Below are 18,529 nucleotides of genomic sequence, written 5' to 3'. Positions count from 1 at the left end.
GTAGAAGTCCTCATAGGACTTTTGGAGTTCTGCTGTCATGGTGGCCAACACGATGCATGCCACTTTGGTAGCATCCCTTTCATGTGCCCGGAAGTCAGCAATCTCTTGGGGAGTTACAGAGAGGTGGTGGCCTGGCACGAAGTGCCAGTTTCGGTGATTTCGGATAGGGATGTGTGGTTCACATCCAGGTTTTGGAAGAAATTCCACGACGAGTTGGGTAGTCATCTGCGTTTCAGCACCGCCTTTCACCCGCAGACGGATGGCCAGAGCGCGCGGACCATCCAGACTCTGGAGGACATGCTGTGGGCTTGTGTTTTGGACTTCGGAGGTAGCTGGGATACCTACCTTCCGTTGGCAGAGTTCTCGTATAATAATAGCTATCATAAGAGCATCGACCGTCCTCCTTTCGAGATGTTGTATGGGAGGAGGTGCAGGACCCCGATATGCTGGGGTGAGGTTGGCCAGAGGGTCATGGGGAGCACCGAGGTAGTGCTCAAGACGACAGAGAAGATTCAGCAGGTCCAGAGCAGGCTTCAGACTGCTCAGAGTCGGTAGAAAAGTTATGTCGATAAGTGTCGATCAGACCTGGAGTTCCAGGTCGGAGATATGGTTCTCCTGAAGGTGTCGCCTTGGAAAGGCGTCATTCGATTCAGTAAGCGGGGCAAGTTGGGCCCAAGGTATATTGGATCGTTCAGGGTTATAGCCCGGGTGGGCAAGGTGGCTTATAGGCTGGATTTGCTAGCCGAACTCAGTCAGATACACAGCACTTTCCATGTTTCACAGCTACGGAAGTGCCTGGTGGACGACCCAACAGTGGTACCCTTTGAGGACATTCAGGTTGATGGCAGATTGAATTACATCGAGCGGCCTGTAGCGATCCTTGACCAAAAATCGAAGGATATGAGGAACAAAAGAGTATAACTCGTGAAGGTGCAATGGCAGCACCGGAAGGGTTCGGAGTGGACTTAGGAGCCGGTGGATGAGATGATGGAGCACTACCCCGAGATGTTTCAGGATCGAGCAATAGACTTCGAGGACGAAGTCTAAAATAAGTGGGGGAGATTTGTAGCACCTGATTCTTGGTACGTGTTCTTTTTATTAAATCTTTTATATTTTTGCATATTGGCCTTGGACTCGGCGAGTTAAAGGACCAACTCGCCGAGTACAAGCGGGATGAAGCGTGGAGTTTAAGTTGTGGACTCGGCGAGTCGAGTCCCGGACTCGGCGAGTAGACCCTGTTTGGGAAAAAACCCTAATCCGAGGGTTTGCACCCTATTTAAACAACTTAAATCGGCCTCCTTAGTCCCATTTGCTCCCAGAAGACTCCCATAGCAAACCCTAGCCGTTATTGAAGCAATCTAAGGCTTTAGGAGTGATTTTGGTGCTTTTGTGATACAAGGAAGGAAGGAAAAGCTTGAAGGATCGAGAGGAGGCTAGAAGGATTCAATTTTGAGCATCATTTGCTGACTTCAGAAGGTATAAAGTCTATACCTTGCTTGCTCTTTTGATAGATCCCATTTTGTTGAGTTTTAGGGCTTTTCTAAGCCATTTTGGTCACCAACCATGATTGCAAGCATGGTTTGAGGTTGATGTCTCGGATCTAGGTCCTTTGAGGGGTTACAAGGCAGAAAGGAGTGGCTTTTGCACTCAAGGAAGGCCCTATGCATTGTGAGAGCTTGTTTTAGGATCTTTTGAGCTTAAAGTCCCATGCAAGCATGTAAAGGTTGTAACTTTACGTGCTAGATCGATTGTAGAAGCTTAGATCTACATTTTGATCAAGTGTTGTACATCAGAAAGCGAAGATTCAGTCAGTGGTTATGACCAACTCGGTGAGTTCGTTCTTGGACTCAGCGAGTCCAAGGTTCTGTCCCATATCAGTTGAGGGTCAAAAGGACCCAGTTGAGTGTGGAAAGGTTTTAAGGGGGTCCCAAGGGGTGACCCAACGTTCTGGACTAAGCCATTGTTCTGGAAATTCATGGGACTCAGCGAGTGCATGAACAGACTCGGCGAGTCCAAGGCAATCTTCTTAAGGATGAAGATGGACTCGACGAGTTGTTCATACAACTCGGCGAGTCAAGGGCAGGACCTGAGTATCAGTTGATGATGAAGTCGACAAGTTGTTCATACAACTCGGCGAGTCAGATGAGGATTCAGTCGATGTTCATTTAGAAGGAAAACTCGTCGAGTCATCGTCTAACTCGACGAGTAGAGACGGGTATGAGGTCTAATGGAAGGATAGGGACTCGGCGAGTTGGCGAGCCAACTCGGCGAGTCAGGTCAACTAGAAGTTAACTTTGACTTTGACTTAGTCAGGGGGTAAAATGGTCATTTTACCCTGGGAGTAGATGTCAGTTTCTGACTAAGTGTTTTGTGGGAATTTTAGCCAGAGGATTTCCAGAGCAGCAACAGCAGTAGTCAGAGGATTCCCGCACAGTTTAGCAGCTACTACAAGGTGAGTTACCTTCTAGTAGCGGTGGGTCTACGACCACAATGCCGACCCACCAGTAGGGATCGTATGCTAGATGTTTGTCTTTGTGATATTCATCTGTGTTGTTACTACCTGATATGTTATATGCTAGCCTGTTATGATATGTTATAGTGATAGAGTTCGGTTGTTAGGACCGAAGGGTAGGTTAGGCACCCCAGATATGCCTAAAAGTATGTGGTGATATGTTTCGCTGCTAGCATGATATGTTATATGAGATAGAGGTAGTAAGAGGGGAAGAGTCCCCGAGATTTGGTTGTTAGTACCGAAGGGTAGGTCGGACACCCCGGATATGTCTGACAATAGATTATTCTATGATATATGTGATAGTAGTAGTAGGGGGTGAAATAGTCCCCGAGGTTCGATTGTTAGGACCGAAGGGTAGTCAGCACCCCAGAATGGCTCGACATGGGTAGGTCAGCGCTCCAGAATGGCTTGACATGGGTAGGACGGCACCCCAGAATGGCCGCACGGGTAGGTCGGCACCCCAGAATGGCCGTACCGGGTAGGTCAGGCACCCCAGAAATGCTTGGCAGTATGTATGATTGTAAGGTATGTGGTACGATGGGGGAACTCATCGAGCTTCGTGCTTACAATTTACAGTTTTGGTTGTAGGTACCTCTTCAGCGAAGGGGAAGGAGCTGGCGCGGTAGCAGCACATCATACACACACACTTTGGTTTTCCGCATTATGAGATGTTCTGGGATTGTACTCTGACATTATTATTATTTTCATGTTTTGGGTTTTCAGACATGAGATATGTTTTATGAAAAGATATGATCGGATGATGTCTTACTACAAATGTTTTACAAACTACTTAATTTAAATGAAATTTTTTTGGGCGTGAAAATTGGGTCGTTACGTACCCGTTCGGCTAACAACCCTCCACTAATCAAGAGTGCGGTGGATAAGAATGGATACCCAATGACGGTCATTTTACAGGCCGCTTCCTTAAACACCCCTTATAGACCAACTTCGTGAATGAGGCCTACTAACGGTAAGACGCACTCTTTACTTATACATATATAATATTAGACTTTTAATGTTATATAGTATAAGGGTGTATTTTACACTTTTAAAATACTAGGTGGTTGAATTTAATAAATTATACTTTTTACTAATTTAATTAAATATAAACCATATCATTATGAATTTATTAACTCTCTTTTAACTATACACTTAATTAATTTAATAAAATCATAAGGGTGTAATTTGAACTTTTCAAAATACTAGGGCTTTAGAATTTAACATTTAAAGATTAGAACTTTTAATCAAAAAAATTTAAATTCCAAAACTTGAGAGCAAGTTTTGAAACTTTTCAAAACATTAGGGGTTTAGAATTTAAATCTTTCGAAATTAAACTTTTAATCAAAATTTAAATTCCAAAACTTGAGGGCAAGTTTCAAATTTTTTCAAAACTATCTAGATCAAATTACAAATAATTAAATTAATCAAATAATTGGTAGTTATCTAAATTTGACCTAATTCAATTTTATGGAAAGATAATCCAATCAAATAATTCAAATAAATCAATTTTATCATATAAGACAATGATTATCTAATCAATTGACAATTATCTTCTATTTTGGCAAGCATAATCACTCCAAATCAATAAAAATCGGATTTTATCAACAAAAAACGTTTTTGGTAATTATCCCAAGCCAAAACAGCTAAAAAAAACCCGAAAAACCCTCTATTTGACCCTCAGACTCGTCGACTCAGGGCTGAACTCGTCGAGTACCCAGTGAACTCGGCGAGTCCAGGCTTCAAAAAGTGATTTTTTGCGTTTTTCAGCCATGAACGATTATGAAAGCATCAAATACATCAAACAAACAACCTAGGCTCTAATAGCAGTGATGGGTTATGAGCATTACATCAATCCTATGGTGTACTTGCAAAACCTAAAGCTTTGGATCTAGTTTGTCTAATGAACATGCAATAATCGTTCAAACCTCATAAACCCTAGATCTAGCATACAGTAATCAAATTAACATATTAATTGGGGTTTAGATCTTACCTTGATTGTTATGTAGTAATAACAATCTCAATTCCTTTTGATCTTGACCTTTGAAAGCTTAGTGCCTCAAATGTTGCACCTCTAATGGAGTCACAAACACCATATGCATCAAGATGAAGAAGGAGAGAGGGAGGAGGCACCAAAAACGTCCAAGAACCCTTAGGGATTACTTCACCACGTTTTTGGGGCCTTAGGGGTTCCTTATATAGGTAGGTGTGACATCCCGAAATTTTCACTTGTACAAACCCTACACTCAAGCACTTCAAATAAAAGTCAAATACATTTTTGTTAATTGTTAGCCGGTTTAAAGTCCGTTTGAGTGTTTTTAATATTTATTCTTCAAACGAACGAATGAAAGGAAGTACTTTCTAGAGTCTTGGAGTAGCAAACACACAATTTCACCCCTAATAAGGAGTTAACGGCCAAACTTTTGGAGTTTGAGCCGTAAACTCCCTCATGGCTGCAAACTCATGCTTACGGCATGAGTTTACTCTTCATTCTCTCATTCTCCAACTTCCTAACTCAAGAACTCCTAGCTTCTCTTTCAAGTATCATCACACTCTTCTTCCAATCTTCCAAAATGTAAGTGTTTTCTTTGTTTGATTTGTTGTTATAACCTTTCACCTAGTTGTTATACTCCATTTTATCCATGAATTCCTCATTTTTACTTAGATCTTCAATTGTTCTTCAAAACACCAAGAACATCAAGAACACACACTAGTGTTCTTGGACCTTAAACACCCAATCAAGCTTCTAGATTGTAAGTACACTTATCCTAGCTTGTTATACACTTGAAATGAGCTTTTTTACACCTAGAAAACACAAAGAAACACAAGATCAAATGTGTTTACGGCCAAGGCATGTTCTTGTGCCGTAAACCCTAATAGATGGGGCAAAGTGAGCCCTAGTCCTTTCCTTAGCTATGGATACTAGTCTAGATCACTTCCTTGAAGTGTTTAGGACCTTAAGCATAAAAAATACCATGAACATATAGATTTTACGGCCGTAAACCCATGAGGAATGGTCCATGGGGCGTAAACTCTATAAAGAGGTGTAATGGTGCCACCATGACTTCCTAAGGCTTAGACTTGAAGTAAGGATGCTTCTTTATGACTTATAAGACCTCAAAACACAAAATGGAACTTAATACCATCAGTTTGCGGTCGTAAACTCATGGGGGAAATGACCATAGGCCGTAAACTCCTTAAGGAGTGGCCCTTGGGCCATAAACTCAAATGCAAAGCCCTACACCCCTTAGATGCAACCCTAATGTACTCCCAGCACTTGAATCAAAGTGTTATCCATGTTTTAGGGTGTCTTTATTTGATTAATTAGTTGTTAATTGACTAATTGGATACTTATATGTGTCAATATCTGTTAAATAGGATCCGTGTGTGTGCTCAAGTCCTCACTTGACACTTAGCATCCTATACCATTCGTTCATCCAAACCACTCACTACAGGTGAGTTCATACCCCTTAATTAACCTTTATTATGTTTTTAAATGCTTTTATAGGGGGAATACAAGTTGAATTATACTAATTATTACATCAATCACATGTGATTAATAACTAGCATACAAATGGATTTACTATGCTTTAAACTGTCTTGTCAACAAAACTACTTCAAAATGATTTCCAAACACTTTTACATGTTAAACTCGTTATAAAACTTAGTTTTAGTTTCCAAATCTTTACTTTCAAAACTCTTTAAACTTATATACTGTCAAATCATGTCCAATACATATATGGTTATATAAGTAAGGTTTGAAGGACTTAGGATTGATAATACGCTCTATTTCATGTTCCTTGTTTGGTTGTGGACTTAGAGTCCCCTATTGTTTGTCCGAGTGTCGTTTAATCCTTAGTTATATATCATATGTATATGTATAGAAATAAAAGCTTTCTGTCTTATTTCAATACACTCAGTTATACAAACAATCTTTCTAGTAAACTATAATAGGTATAGTTTAGTGATATACTACTTACTACTTCTAGTACAATGTAACATACAAAGAGTCAGTTCATACATGAGTCAATACATACTGTAAACAATACACTACACTATACAATTGAACATACTATAAAGAGAGTCAGAGAGAACATACACTAATACATACTATTCATACACACTATATACTACACTAGAGAACTCACTATGATAAGGATTAAGAAAGACATACACTACACTATTACATACACCACATACACACTATGCAATAAAAGTGAGGCACTACCTCGAGGCATGGCATCTCCGTCATGGCTCGTCTTGTATCCAGAGTCTCCTGAAGGGAGAGCGTGAATTCGTGTATAGATCTATACTGGACTAACCGTCCTACACCTTGTTGCTAGCTACAGTGGGACCTGCAGGTCTTCGAGTGATGAATGTCATAACATCTCGACGTCTTCGAGCGTCGTGTTTCACTAGGTCGATCAAGTATGGTTACAATTACATCACATTATACCTTAATTAACAGTGGAATAAGAAGCCTTCATATCTTAATGCACGTATTTAATTTATTCGGAGCTATTAGAGCGGGATCCACTTTTTGGGGAATATGAGTCGAAGCAATAATTTGGTTTAAGGTAGTTAGTACAATAGTAGTTATAATATTATTATACTACAATACTTCATTATTTTCCCTTTGCATATACTTTGTGATCTCCTCACATAAAGAGTAATGTAAAAACTATATTTACTAATAATAGTCACATTTGGGAAAGGTACACACTTTTACAATGAACAAACATACATTACACTTGATGCCTTGGTAGAAGGCTGCTTTTAAATGGAAAATATAGGGTTTTCTAGGAAATACAAACAAACACTTACAAACATTTTACGTACTCTTACATTCGAACACTTACAAACATTTTCATACAAAACATGACACTAAAATACTCATGAACTCACCAGCTTTAATGTTGATAAACTCTTTCAAAATAACTTGTATTATCAGGTCATCAGTAGACAGATACCGATGCCAACTTTTGAGAAGATGGAGCATTTACAAGACTCATATTTTATTTTGATTCATATTTTTGGTGTCTATAACTGTACAGAACACACTTGTATTAAAATACATTATTAATGCAATGGATGATGTTGTTTGCTTGTTTACTATATTTATGTGTTGTGATATTATACATGACGTCCTCCGCCCCATAATGTTTCCGTCGTTCTTGGTTTTGGGGTGTGACAGTAGGCTATTAGGGTTTTCAACTAGGAAACCCTAATTTGACTGCTTAGGCCCTAAGTAGCCCATGTACTCCCTCCTTAGAAGCCTTGGACGAATTCTAATGGTATTCCCCATAGATTCCGTCCACTCCAACTTCTATGGAGTCCATTAGCCTAATATTCAACTATCACACAATTGACTGTTCTAGTCCCCTTTATTTAACTAATATCTTTTAGCCACAAAATTAATTCTTATTAATTCTTGAGTAATATTAATTAAACAATATGATTCCTCTTTTAATATATTATTCATATAATATATTAATAAATAATAAGTAATCCTCTTTCTCCGTAGTTCATCCTATCAGTTGCTATGGTGAAGGCAACCCGAAAGGACCATGCTCACAATCGGGTCAAGTACATACCAAAATAGTTATGGGCTTAGACACCTAATCCAACAGAAATTGCAAGTCACATCCTTTGTTGAAATCATATTTGGTCTGATTATATGCTTGAAATATGATTTTCGTCTGACTTTGGTGTGATTCTTGCTTGAAATTTGATTTTGGTCTGAATTTGGTGCAATTCTTGCTTGATATATTATGTTGGTCTGATTTTATACTTGATTTTGGTATGATTTTGTGTGATCTTATTTTTTACAGGGAATTATATGTGAAAAAGTAGAAGAATTTTTTAGGTGCCTGGTTAATCCATTTTCATATAGGTGTATGGGGGTTTAGATTTTGGCAAAAGGGCTTACTTGGTGTTATTTAGATGATGATGATGATGTTTTGAGAGAAAAATGTAAGGGATTTGGTTTATATGTGTTAAATAGGTTAAAGAGTTTGAAGTTAATAGCATGTATGGTTGGTGTGCTTGGTATGTGCTTTAAAAATTCTATGAAATTATAACATTTAAAATTGTTTTGGATTATATAAGTTGTAGTTTATTTTGTATAGTTTTACGGATTATTGTTTATTTTTTAATGTTGTGATATTATAATCTCTGGGTATCAGTTGTTATGCTTGGTGTGCTAGTGATTATGGAGTTTGGAATTGTTTTCAACTATAATTGATTCGTGTTCCTGATTCCTACTATAATAACATATTTAAAGTAATTAAAGATCGGATTGGAAAAGACTTACACAATTTTCAATTGAAGGATGTTCTAAATTTGTTATGTTTGAACTTCATCTAGATAAATATCTCATATAATGCATGTTTTTGTGCTTACTTAACAAAATACAAAACCTGAAGTATCTATATACCTTCGTTGAAACGACCCAAAAATTATGAGGTAAAATTTTCATTTTTAATTTAACATAAACATTAATTATCTCTGAGTCAACATTTAGTATCATTTTTCCAAATATTCAAAAGCTCTTTATAAGAAAACAGTTATCAGAGTACAATGTCAAAATCATCATAATGCGGAAACATAGGTGGATGCGTTGCGATCAAGTCGGGTTAGGCCCGTCCCAGAGGGTGGGCGATAGGGGCAACCTTCTAGGGCCCATATTTTCAGGGGGGCCAAAATTTTTATAGGATTTGTTATATATATATATATATATATATATATATATATATATATATATATATATATATATATATATATATGAATTATTTATGGATCATATAAGTATAAACATTCTTAATGTATAAGCCCAACAAAACTCCATTCAAACTCCATATTAGCGGCCCAAATGATTGTGATGATACTAATGTGTCAAATGAACATGATGATACTAATGTGTCAAATGATTGTGATGGTACTAATGTATCAAATGAACGTGATAATACTAATGTGTCAAATGAACGCGATGATACAGATGTGTTTAATGATTGTGATGATACAAATTTTAATAATCCTTTAGATATTTATGACCCTAGAAATTGGAATGTTCTTGATAATAAAACAAGAGATATTCTAATTGAAAAGGAGCCAATAAGGGAAATGAATCTTGTGTTTCCAAAGGATAAACTATTTAGACATTTCTCTTATGTTTTTTATACCCAAAAAATAAATAATGGTGAGACACGAGATCGGAACTGGCTAGTTTACTCAAAGTTTTTGGATAAAGTGTTTTGTTTTTATTGTAAACTTTTTAAATCTACTAATCAAAAAGGTTTTTTTTTAGCAATTGAAGGATAGAATGATTGGAAACATCTTAGTGTTCGATTTAAAGAACATGAAAGTAGTAATGAACATCTGAGTTGTATGAGTTATTGCAATGAAGCAAAACAACGATTGAATAAAAACCTTACTATTGATAAAGATTGACAACAAGAAATTTTAAAGGAAAAAGAGCGTTGGAGACAAGTTTTAAGAAGAATAATTGCTGCTGTGAAATGTTTGTCTAAATATAATTTGGCTTTTCGTGGTTCTAACTCTAAACTTTATGAAGATAGTAATGGTAACTTTTTGGGAGCAATACAAATGATGGTAGAATTCGATGGTATAATGCACGATCATGTTAGACGTATAGAAAATCAAGAAATTCATTATCATTATCTTGGCCCCAAATTCAAAATGAACTTATTTCTCTTTTAGGCCACATAGTTATTAAAATAATTAAAGAGACAAAATATTTTTCTATAATTCTTGATTGTACTCCAGATGTGAGTCATCGAGATCAAATGACTTTAATTATAAGATGTGTAAATTTGTCTTCTAACAAAATACAAGTTGATGAATATTTTTTAGAATTTTAAAAAGTTGATGATACTTCTGGTTTGGGACTTTTTAATGAGTTATTAGATGCATTAAATTGTTAGATCTTGATGTGAATGATGTAAAGAGGCAAGGTTATGATAATGGTATAACATGAAAGGAAAACACCATGGGGTTCAACAACGATTTCTTGAAATTAATCCTATAACTTTATATATGCCATGTGCTTGTCATAGTCTAAACCTTACCGTTTGTGACATGGCACTTTCTTGTGGTAAAGTTGTTTCTTTTTTTGGTATTGTTCAACGCTTATATTCATTATTTTCTAGTTCTATTAAAAGATGGAAAGTATTATTAGATAATGTTCCAACTTTAACTATAAAGTCTTTATCTAATACTCGTTGGGAAAGTAGAATTAAAAGTGTTAAAGCTATTAGATTCCAAGCTCCTCAAATACGATTAGCTTTGCTAGAATTGGCTAAATCATTTGATGACCCAAAATTAAAAAGTGAAGCCAAAATTTTAGTTAAAGCTATTAAGAGTTTTGAATTTTTACTTAGTACGGTTATTTGGTATGAAATTTTATTTTCTATTAATATGGTAAGTAAAAAAGTGCAATCTAAATCTATTTGTATTGATGTCGCTATTAACCAATTACAAAATGTAATCACATTTTTTAAGAAATTTAGAAATGAAGGGTTTGTTTCAAGCATAAATATTGCTAAAACAATTGCTTTAGAAATGGGTGTTGAACCTACATTTCCATATAGGCGTAATGTCACTAGAAAGAAATTTTTTGATGAAAGTGATATTGAAGAAGAAGAAATACAATCACTAGAAGAGTATTTTAAGATTAATTACTTTTATGTTGTTGTGGATGTTGCAATTGTTTCACTAAATACTAGATTTGAACAATTAAAACATTTTGAAAGTATATTTGGATTTTTATCTGATTCAAAGATTTTAAAGTCATTAGATGAAAATAAGCTTAGAGAGTGTTGTATAAAGCTCGCAAATACTTTTTCTAATGACATTTTTTCTGATGTGGATTCAAATGATCTTTTTACAGAATTAAAATTTTTGCAAAAGACTCTTCCTAATGATATTAAATCTGCAGTTGAAATTTTAGAATTTGTTAAAGTCGAGGATTGTTACCCAAATGTTTTTATTGCATATAGAATCTTATTAACTATTCCTGTAACTGTTGCATCTGCAGAGAGGAATTTTTCAAAGTTGAAGTTATTGAAGAATTACTTAAGGTCATCGATGTCACAAGAAAGGTTGAACGACTTGGCAATTCTATGTATAGAGAAGGACATGCTAGACAAGATTGATCTTGAAGATATTATTAATGATTTTGCATCTCAAAAAGCTAGAAGAAGTATTTTTCTTTAAATTTTTGTATTTTTGTTACGGAAAATGTTATATTAAGATGCTAGTACAGATAATTATTTTCAATTAATGAGTTATTATAAAAATGTTGATGAATTTATGTATTATAGGGGCCTTTTTTCATTCTCACCCTGGGCCCAAATTATGTTTGGAACAACCTTGAGTCGGGTCATTCCCTTCCGAACCGGAAGTACCTGAAATCAGAACCACAAAATCGTAAGCACAAACTTAGTGAGTTACCCAAAATACCACATACCACACATAATATTCATATACTGGGCCCCCGCCCTTTAACGAGCCCCGCCCTACATCGAGCCTCGCTCTCTATACTGATATGTCAATCCCCAGGCCCCGCCTGACACTGGGCCCTGCCCGATACATATCTAAGCATATAAATATATAACCATACAAAAACATGCGATGATCACAAAGACTATACCATACCATACAGTCATCGAGCCCCGCCCAGCATCGGGCCTCGCCCGGTAAGCATAAAACACATACTGATAACTAGCATACAATATACTCATCAGGCCCCCTGGCATCGAGTCGTTCCCGATAAGCATACCATTGCATAACACTTGCAAGAGTCACGCAGACATCTAGCATCCTAACATATAAACCATGGGCCTACATTGGTGCCTTCGACCCACTAAACACAGTGAGGAAACTCACCTCAATCCGATGATAAACAATGACTGCTCGGGTCGTTGAACTGGATGACTTCGCACCAACTAACATTAAATACAAAACTCAATCAATAATCAACCCGAAACCCAAATTTCAAGTCCCACTCCATAAACTAACTTCATAAAGGGTAAAATATCATTTTACCCTTTCCTCATTTGACCCAAAACCAAGTCCCATCCCAACTACACCAAAGTCCTAAGATGGCAACCCAAGCCCAATATGGCCCAACTTCCTAATTGGGGCTAAAAACTCTCATGGGACCATTACCAAGAAAGTCCTCAGCCTAACCATGGCACAAAAACAGAATCCCAATGGCCCAACAAGGCCCATACTAAAAAAGGACCAATATTGCAGAATAGGGGAGTACGTCCTGCATGCTCGACCATGATGCACAAAGTACAAGTACCTGATGCACAACCTAGCATTACACTGAGCGTACCTTCTCGTACGCCCAACATACTCGTCAAGAGTCCAAAACCCACATTTAGCTCTTAATAGGTTAAGCCAAGATGTCCAAAACATAGATATGGTCCCTAGACAAGGTCTTCACCAATAAAGTTGCCAAATTTACTCACATACGTGCCTTAATGGGACTCAACACTTAAAAAGGAACTTAATAAGGGTCTTAATACTTGCATGGACCAAAAAATCCCATAAAGTTTTCATTTTTATGAACAAAGGACCTTATTGGAGCTTTGATCTAACATCCACCACTTCAGGAGTAGATCAAAAGCTCACATTTACTTCAAGGGACTCAAAAATACCAAAGAAACACCACAAAGTAGATCCAAACAAAATTATCATCAAGGTATAAGCTTTTTACCTTAGAAAGATTGCAAATGGGAAGATACTCTTGGATCTACAAGCTCAAGCCATTCCTCCAAGTGTTCCACTTCTTCTTCTTCACCACAAAACACCCACAAATCACCGTCCAAGCTCAAAATCACCACAATGTACTTAGGGATTGAATCTAGGGTTAAAAAGGGATGGAGGCTGAAGGTATGAAGGTTTGGTGAAGAGATAATGAGCTTAAATATGGTCCAACACCGTCATTTAGGGTTTAAATGAATTTGGAGTACGCCCTACGTACTCCCATTACGCTTACCATACTCCTCTCAAGTGTCGCAATCCATATGCTTAGTACACTCAGTGTACACCAATGTACGCCCAACGTATTGGCCTTAGCACTAATATGCCCCGCATACTCCCTATGTACGCCCCTTGTCTAGGGTTAGCCTTAAGCCCTACAATCTTCTGAAGATCATAACTTCTTCGTTATAAGTCTGTTTCCAACGATCCTTATATCCACGAAGAGGTAACAAGAAGCTCTACACTTCTATCAACTCATACTTGCCTTAAAAATTCCCAAAAAAAATACAATTTCCATAAAGCCCGAATTGACACTTTACCAAAATACCCCTTGTCTCCAAAACACAAATCGAGCTCCCGGATCATCCAAATTACATAACTCACACCCAAATGGGTCTAAATCACATTCCCTCAATGGCCCCAAGCCTGATAATACCAGATCTTCGGGTCACCACCCCGCTTTAGGAAACGATTCAGAACAGGGCGTTACATTTGTTTTTTGTCCACTGATGCTTTAGAATTTCTACTTTTACGATTATCATTAAACATATGTCTTTGGACTATTGATGCTTTAGCATATCTACTTTATAGATGCGTGAGTGTGTTGACTTGTTGAAGTTGATGAAAGGGGATCTGTGAGAATAAGGATTAAGAGATACATAAGAAGCAAGAGGATTGTGGTTTTAGAAAATAAAGTAAATGACTAAATACAAGCCGAGAACATGTAACTATTGGATTAAGTGTCTAAGCCCATAACTATATTTGGTATGTACTTGACCCGGTTGTAGCATGGTCCTTTTGGGTTGCCTTCAACAAAGCAACTTGACTGGATGAATTATAGAGAAAGAGATTATTATGGTTTATTAATATATTATATGAATAATATATTAAACGAGAAATCATATTCTTTAGTTAATATTGTTCAAGAATTAATTAGGAATTAATTTCGTGATCAAAAGATATTAATTAAAACCTAGGGGACTAATATTGTATTTATTGGATAGTTGCAAAGTAGGGTAAGGAAACCCTAGAGATAGGGTGGACGAATTCTTGGGGATAAGCTCTTAAGAATTCGTCCAAGGTAGGGATTCCAGAAGATTCTTATGGGCTGCTTAGAGCCTATGCAACCGGATAAGTGTTTGACTAAAACCCTAACTCCTCACCTATATAAGGACCCTCCTAGCTACCAAAATCGGCTACATATAACCCTAAGAGTTCTAGGAACCAATTTTTAGCCTTTCCTTCTCTCTCTCTCTCTCTCTTGCCTTCTTCGATTGTTTTGGTGTTTGTGATCTATTAGAGGCACAACATTTGAGGTGCTAAGGTTCTCAAAGGCTCAAGTTCTTCAAAAAACAATCAAGGTAAATTTCTAACTAGTTTATTATATATGATTTTGATTTTTATGATATCCTAGATTAGGGTTTAGCAAGTCTTGGACAATTATGCATGTACAAGTAGAAAAACATAGATCCAAGCATTAGGGTTTGCATGAACACCATAGGAATGTTGTTTTTCTCAAAACCCATCAGTAACATCCATTTTCCAAGTAATATTTTTTCCCATTTTAATTATTTTAATTATAAATTATGAAGGTTTTGGGTGGGCCATGATGTGGTGGCTATTAAGGCCCCAAGACATGACTATTGTCCGATTAAGAACGCGGACCTAGAAGTGTTACGACGTGGCAGCCTAATTGCCACGGTGTGGTGGTCAATTTTGGTGAAAAACCTAAATCTTCGGTTTTGAACCCTATTTAAGGGTACTGACTCCTAGGGCCGTCTTATTTGTCAGCCTCCATTCTCTGAAATCCACCTAAATCCTAGTCTATTTGTGTGTATTTTGAGTGTGTGAAGCCATTTTTGTGAAGTTTGAAGAAAGAAGAATTTCATCTTGTGGTTTGTTAGCTTGGTTCCAACTTATATCCAACAACTTCATCTCATTTCATACCTTGTGGATGTAAAATTCTCAATCTTGCTCTTTGTTTCTCTAGAATTTATTCTATGTCTTTTTATGAGATTTTTAGTCCCAATCTTCTTGTCCTTGGATTTTGAGTATACTCTAGAGCCTTTGGGTGCATATTTTGGCTTCTAGACCATGGTGTTGGTTGGAAAGTGGTCTTGCATGAATCATTTTGGTGTTTATGCATATGGTGCAATCATTAAGAACTTTAGAGTAGAGATCTTGACTTATTGGTGTGTCTTAATGGATAAAGTTGGAAACTTTATCCATAAAGACATTGTAGAGATTCAGATATGAACTTTGGAACTTCTGAGATTAGGAGTTAAGAGTTTAATCCATTAAGTTATCCATGTTCAGTTTTCCACGGCATGGCGACTTGCTTGCCACGACGTGGAGACTGGTTTGGTCGTGACTACGTTGTTTGGATTTTGGGACGGTGTGGTAGCATGTCTACCACGATGTGTCAAATAGATTTTGATCGAGATTAAGTTGAATGACCATGTGGTAGCCATTGGTTGGCCATGACGTGGAATGCAGCTGGAGTTGACTTTGACCTTGACTATTGTCTTTTTTATATGGGTTGAATTTTAGTCAAATGACTAATTTTAGAAGGTAAAATGAGAGTTTACCTTGTATGATTCATTAGGAGGTGTGTAGCATCCATATTTCTACAGTGTGAGTGTAACACCCATAAAATTCACGCCAAATTTAAACTTTTAATACTAACTAAAGAGTCAAATAGTAATTGTTTTTAAAAAACATTTCCAATTCATTTATTATCAAAGTGTCACAAAATAGATCATGAGGATGAGGAGCGGTACGGTCACGCCTTCGCCTTCCCTTGCTCTCCTGAAGTACCTGAAACAATAAACTGAAAACTGTAAGCCCGTGGGCTTAGTGAGCTACCCCTAAGATACCAATACCACACTGGCAGAACCATAGCCATAACGATCAATCAAACAACATACATACTGGGCCATCAGCCGGACTGGTCCGCCCTACTGGGCCTACAGTCTATCTGAATCTATCCTAAGCCTTCGGCATGACTGGTCCACCGCGTGGGCCTACAGTCTCCCCGGACCACTCAGAGGGTGTGTTGGCCTTCAGCACAAAGCAAGACCGCCTCAACCCAACCAACAAGCAACTAACCATGTACGCATACTAACATATACTGGCATGTACACATAGCAATCATATATATCTCATTGACCATCAATCATAGAGTTTCACTCATAGCTAGAGTATCGACCTAACAGGTCACTAACATACCAATCCTCACGGATCATAAAAGCATAACATATTATCTATCCTGATTCCGACCCTATAGATCAAGATCTTATGCTGCATACCATAACTACCGATCTCTAGTATAACAACCATCCTAAACAGGATAAATTCTAGCAAAGCAATAACATAACACCCATCCTATACCAGGATGAAATCTAACATGGCAATAACAAAGCAACCATCCTAACCCAGGATGTAAATCATAAAGGGCCGGCCTTGGTGCCGTAGACCCTATCGATATAGTGAGGATAAGTCACCTCGTAGATGTCGATAGAAATGCAAACTCCAACTATCGGATCACTTGACACCGGCTCCACCACCTATAACCATAGCACAATATACACATAAGTTCATACCCTTATCAGACACCCCATAACCTCTTAGAAATTCCTGATCAAGGTCAGAGTCCTCAGTCAAGGTCAACAGTCCATGTTGACCTCTACTCGCCGAGTGCACTCGGCCACTCGCCGAGTTCATGGAGCACATTCCAACTCGTCGAGTCACCGGAGTGACTCGTCGAGTTCCTTCGAATCCCGATCGATCCTTAAGGTCCACCCGTCGAGTTTCCCCCTGCACCTCGACGGGTACACACGCAAGTCTATCCAAGGGAAAAGTCATCGGACTCACCGAGTTGTTCTTCAACTAGTCGAGTTTTATGGCGATCTTCATCGGACTCGCCGAGTTGTTCATCCAACTCGCTGAGCTCAATGATCATCTTCATGGGACTCGCCGAGTCACCCTTGCGACTCGCCGAGTCCATTCAGTCCTCTTTCCATACAGATTTGTTTTGAGCAATGCAGCGGCTCCAAATCACAAATCCAAGCTTCTAGGGCATACTTATCACGTAAAGTTGCAAACTTTACGTACATGTATGGCTATATGGGCTCCAAAAGTCTATTTTAAGTTCTTAATGGAGCTTCTAGTCCAAGAGGGACTTCATCTACAACCAATACAACAACTATATGACTGTAGCACCCAAGGAGGGTCCATATCAGAAGTTACAACTTCAGATCTAGCCTATAGCTCAACATCCCAACTTGAAAATCCATAAAAAGCCCTAGAACTCAACAAGAGGAAAGAAAAGGAAGTAAGAATGGCACTTTGATACCTTCAAAGGATGCTAGCTGAGGCAAAACCCATTTCCCCATCCTCTATTGCTTCAATTTCCTTTGCACTCTTAACTCCCTTCCTCCAAAATCCTCTCTTCCAAGCTTCAAAACCCCTCCAAGGCACACACACACACACACGAATAAGGGTTAGTAAGGGCTCTCAAAGACTGTAAGGAAGCCCAAAGGAGGCTGAGGCTCCTTTAAATAGGGCACAAACCCTGGGATTTAGGGTTTCATCTGCCAGCTCCTACTCGCCGAGTCCCAATAGTGGACTCGCCGAGTAGGTCACTAAAGACGCATTCTCGTCGATTAGAGCTTTATCCAGAAATTCATAATAAAGAAAAACCTGAGGATCGGGGCGTTACAGTGAACCTGTTAGCTATTGACTACATTTGTGAGGTGAGTCTTTCCACTGTACTATGTCAGATGCTAGGTATCACTGTGACCCTTGCATGTATGTTGGGTGGGGCTCGTTTGTATGTTGGGTTGGACATGTTATGTGAATTGTGTGGGGCCCATTATATATGATGGGCAGGACCTGATATGTATGTTGGGCGGTGTAACGCTCGCAAATCCAGGCTAGTCAATTTAGAGGCAATAGAGGTCGAAAACGACTTTTCGACAAAATATTATTTAGAATAAATAATTTTAACAA

The 18,529-nt window shown here is 38.0% G+C and overlaps 1 protein-coding gene across 1 annotated transcript; it reads left to right on the top strand.

Moving 5' to 3' along the window:
* The first annotated feature begins 10,945 nt into the window (after positions 1 to 10,945).
* On the top strand, positions 10,946 to 11,743 carry LOC111901644 (uncharacterized). Its single transcript, XM_023897528.2, has one exon. The coding sequence runs from the start codon at positions 10,946 to 10,948 to the stop codon at positions 11,741 to 11,743; it is 798 nt and encodes a 265-aa protein (XP_023753296.1).
* The last annotated feature ends 6,786 nt before the right edge of the window (positions 11,744 to 18,529 follow it).

This window comes from Lactuca sativa, chromosome 9 (assembly GCF_002870075.4).
Source record: "Lactuca sativa cultivar Salinas chromosome 9, Lsat_Salinas_v11, whole genome shotgun sequence".
Classification (NCBI taxonomy): domain Eukaryota; kingdom Viridiplantae; phylum Streptophyta; class Magnoliopsida; order Asterales; family Asteraceae; genus Lactuca; species Lactuca sativa.
The sequence above is the reverse complement of the archived record's forward strand: the minus strand, read 5'-3'. Positions and strand labels throughout refer to the sequence as shown.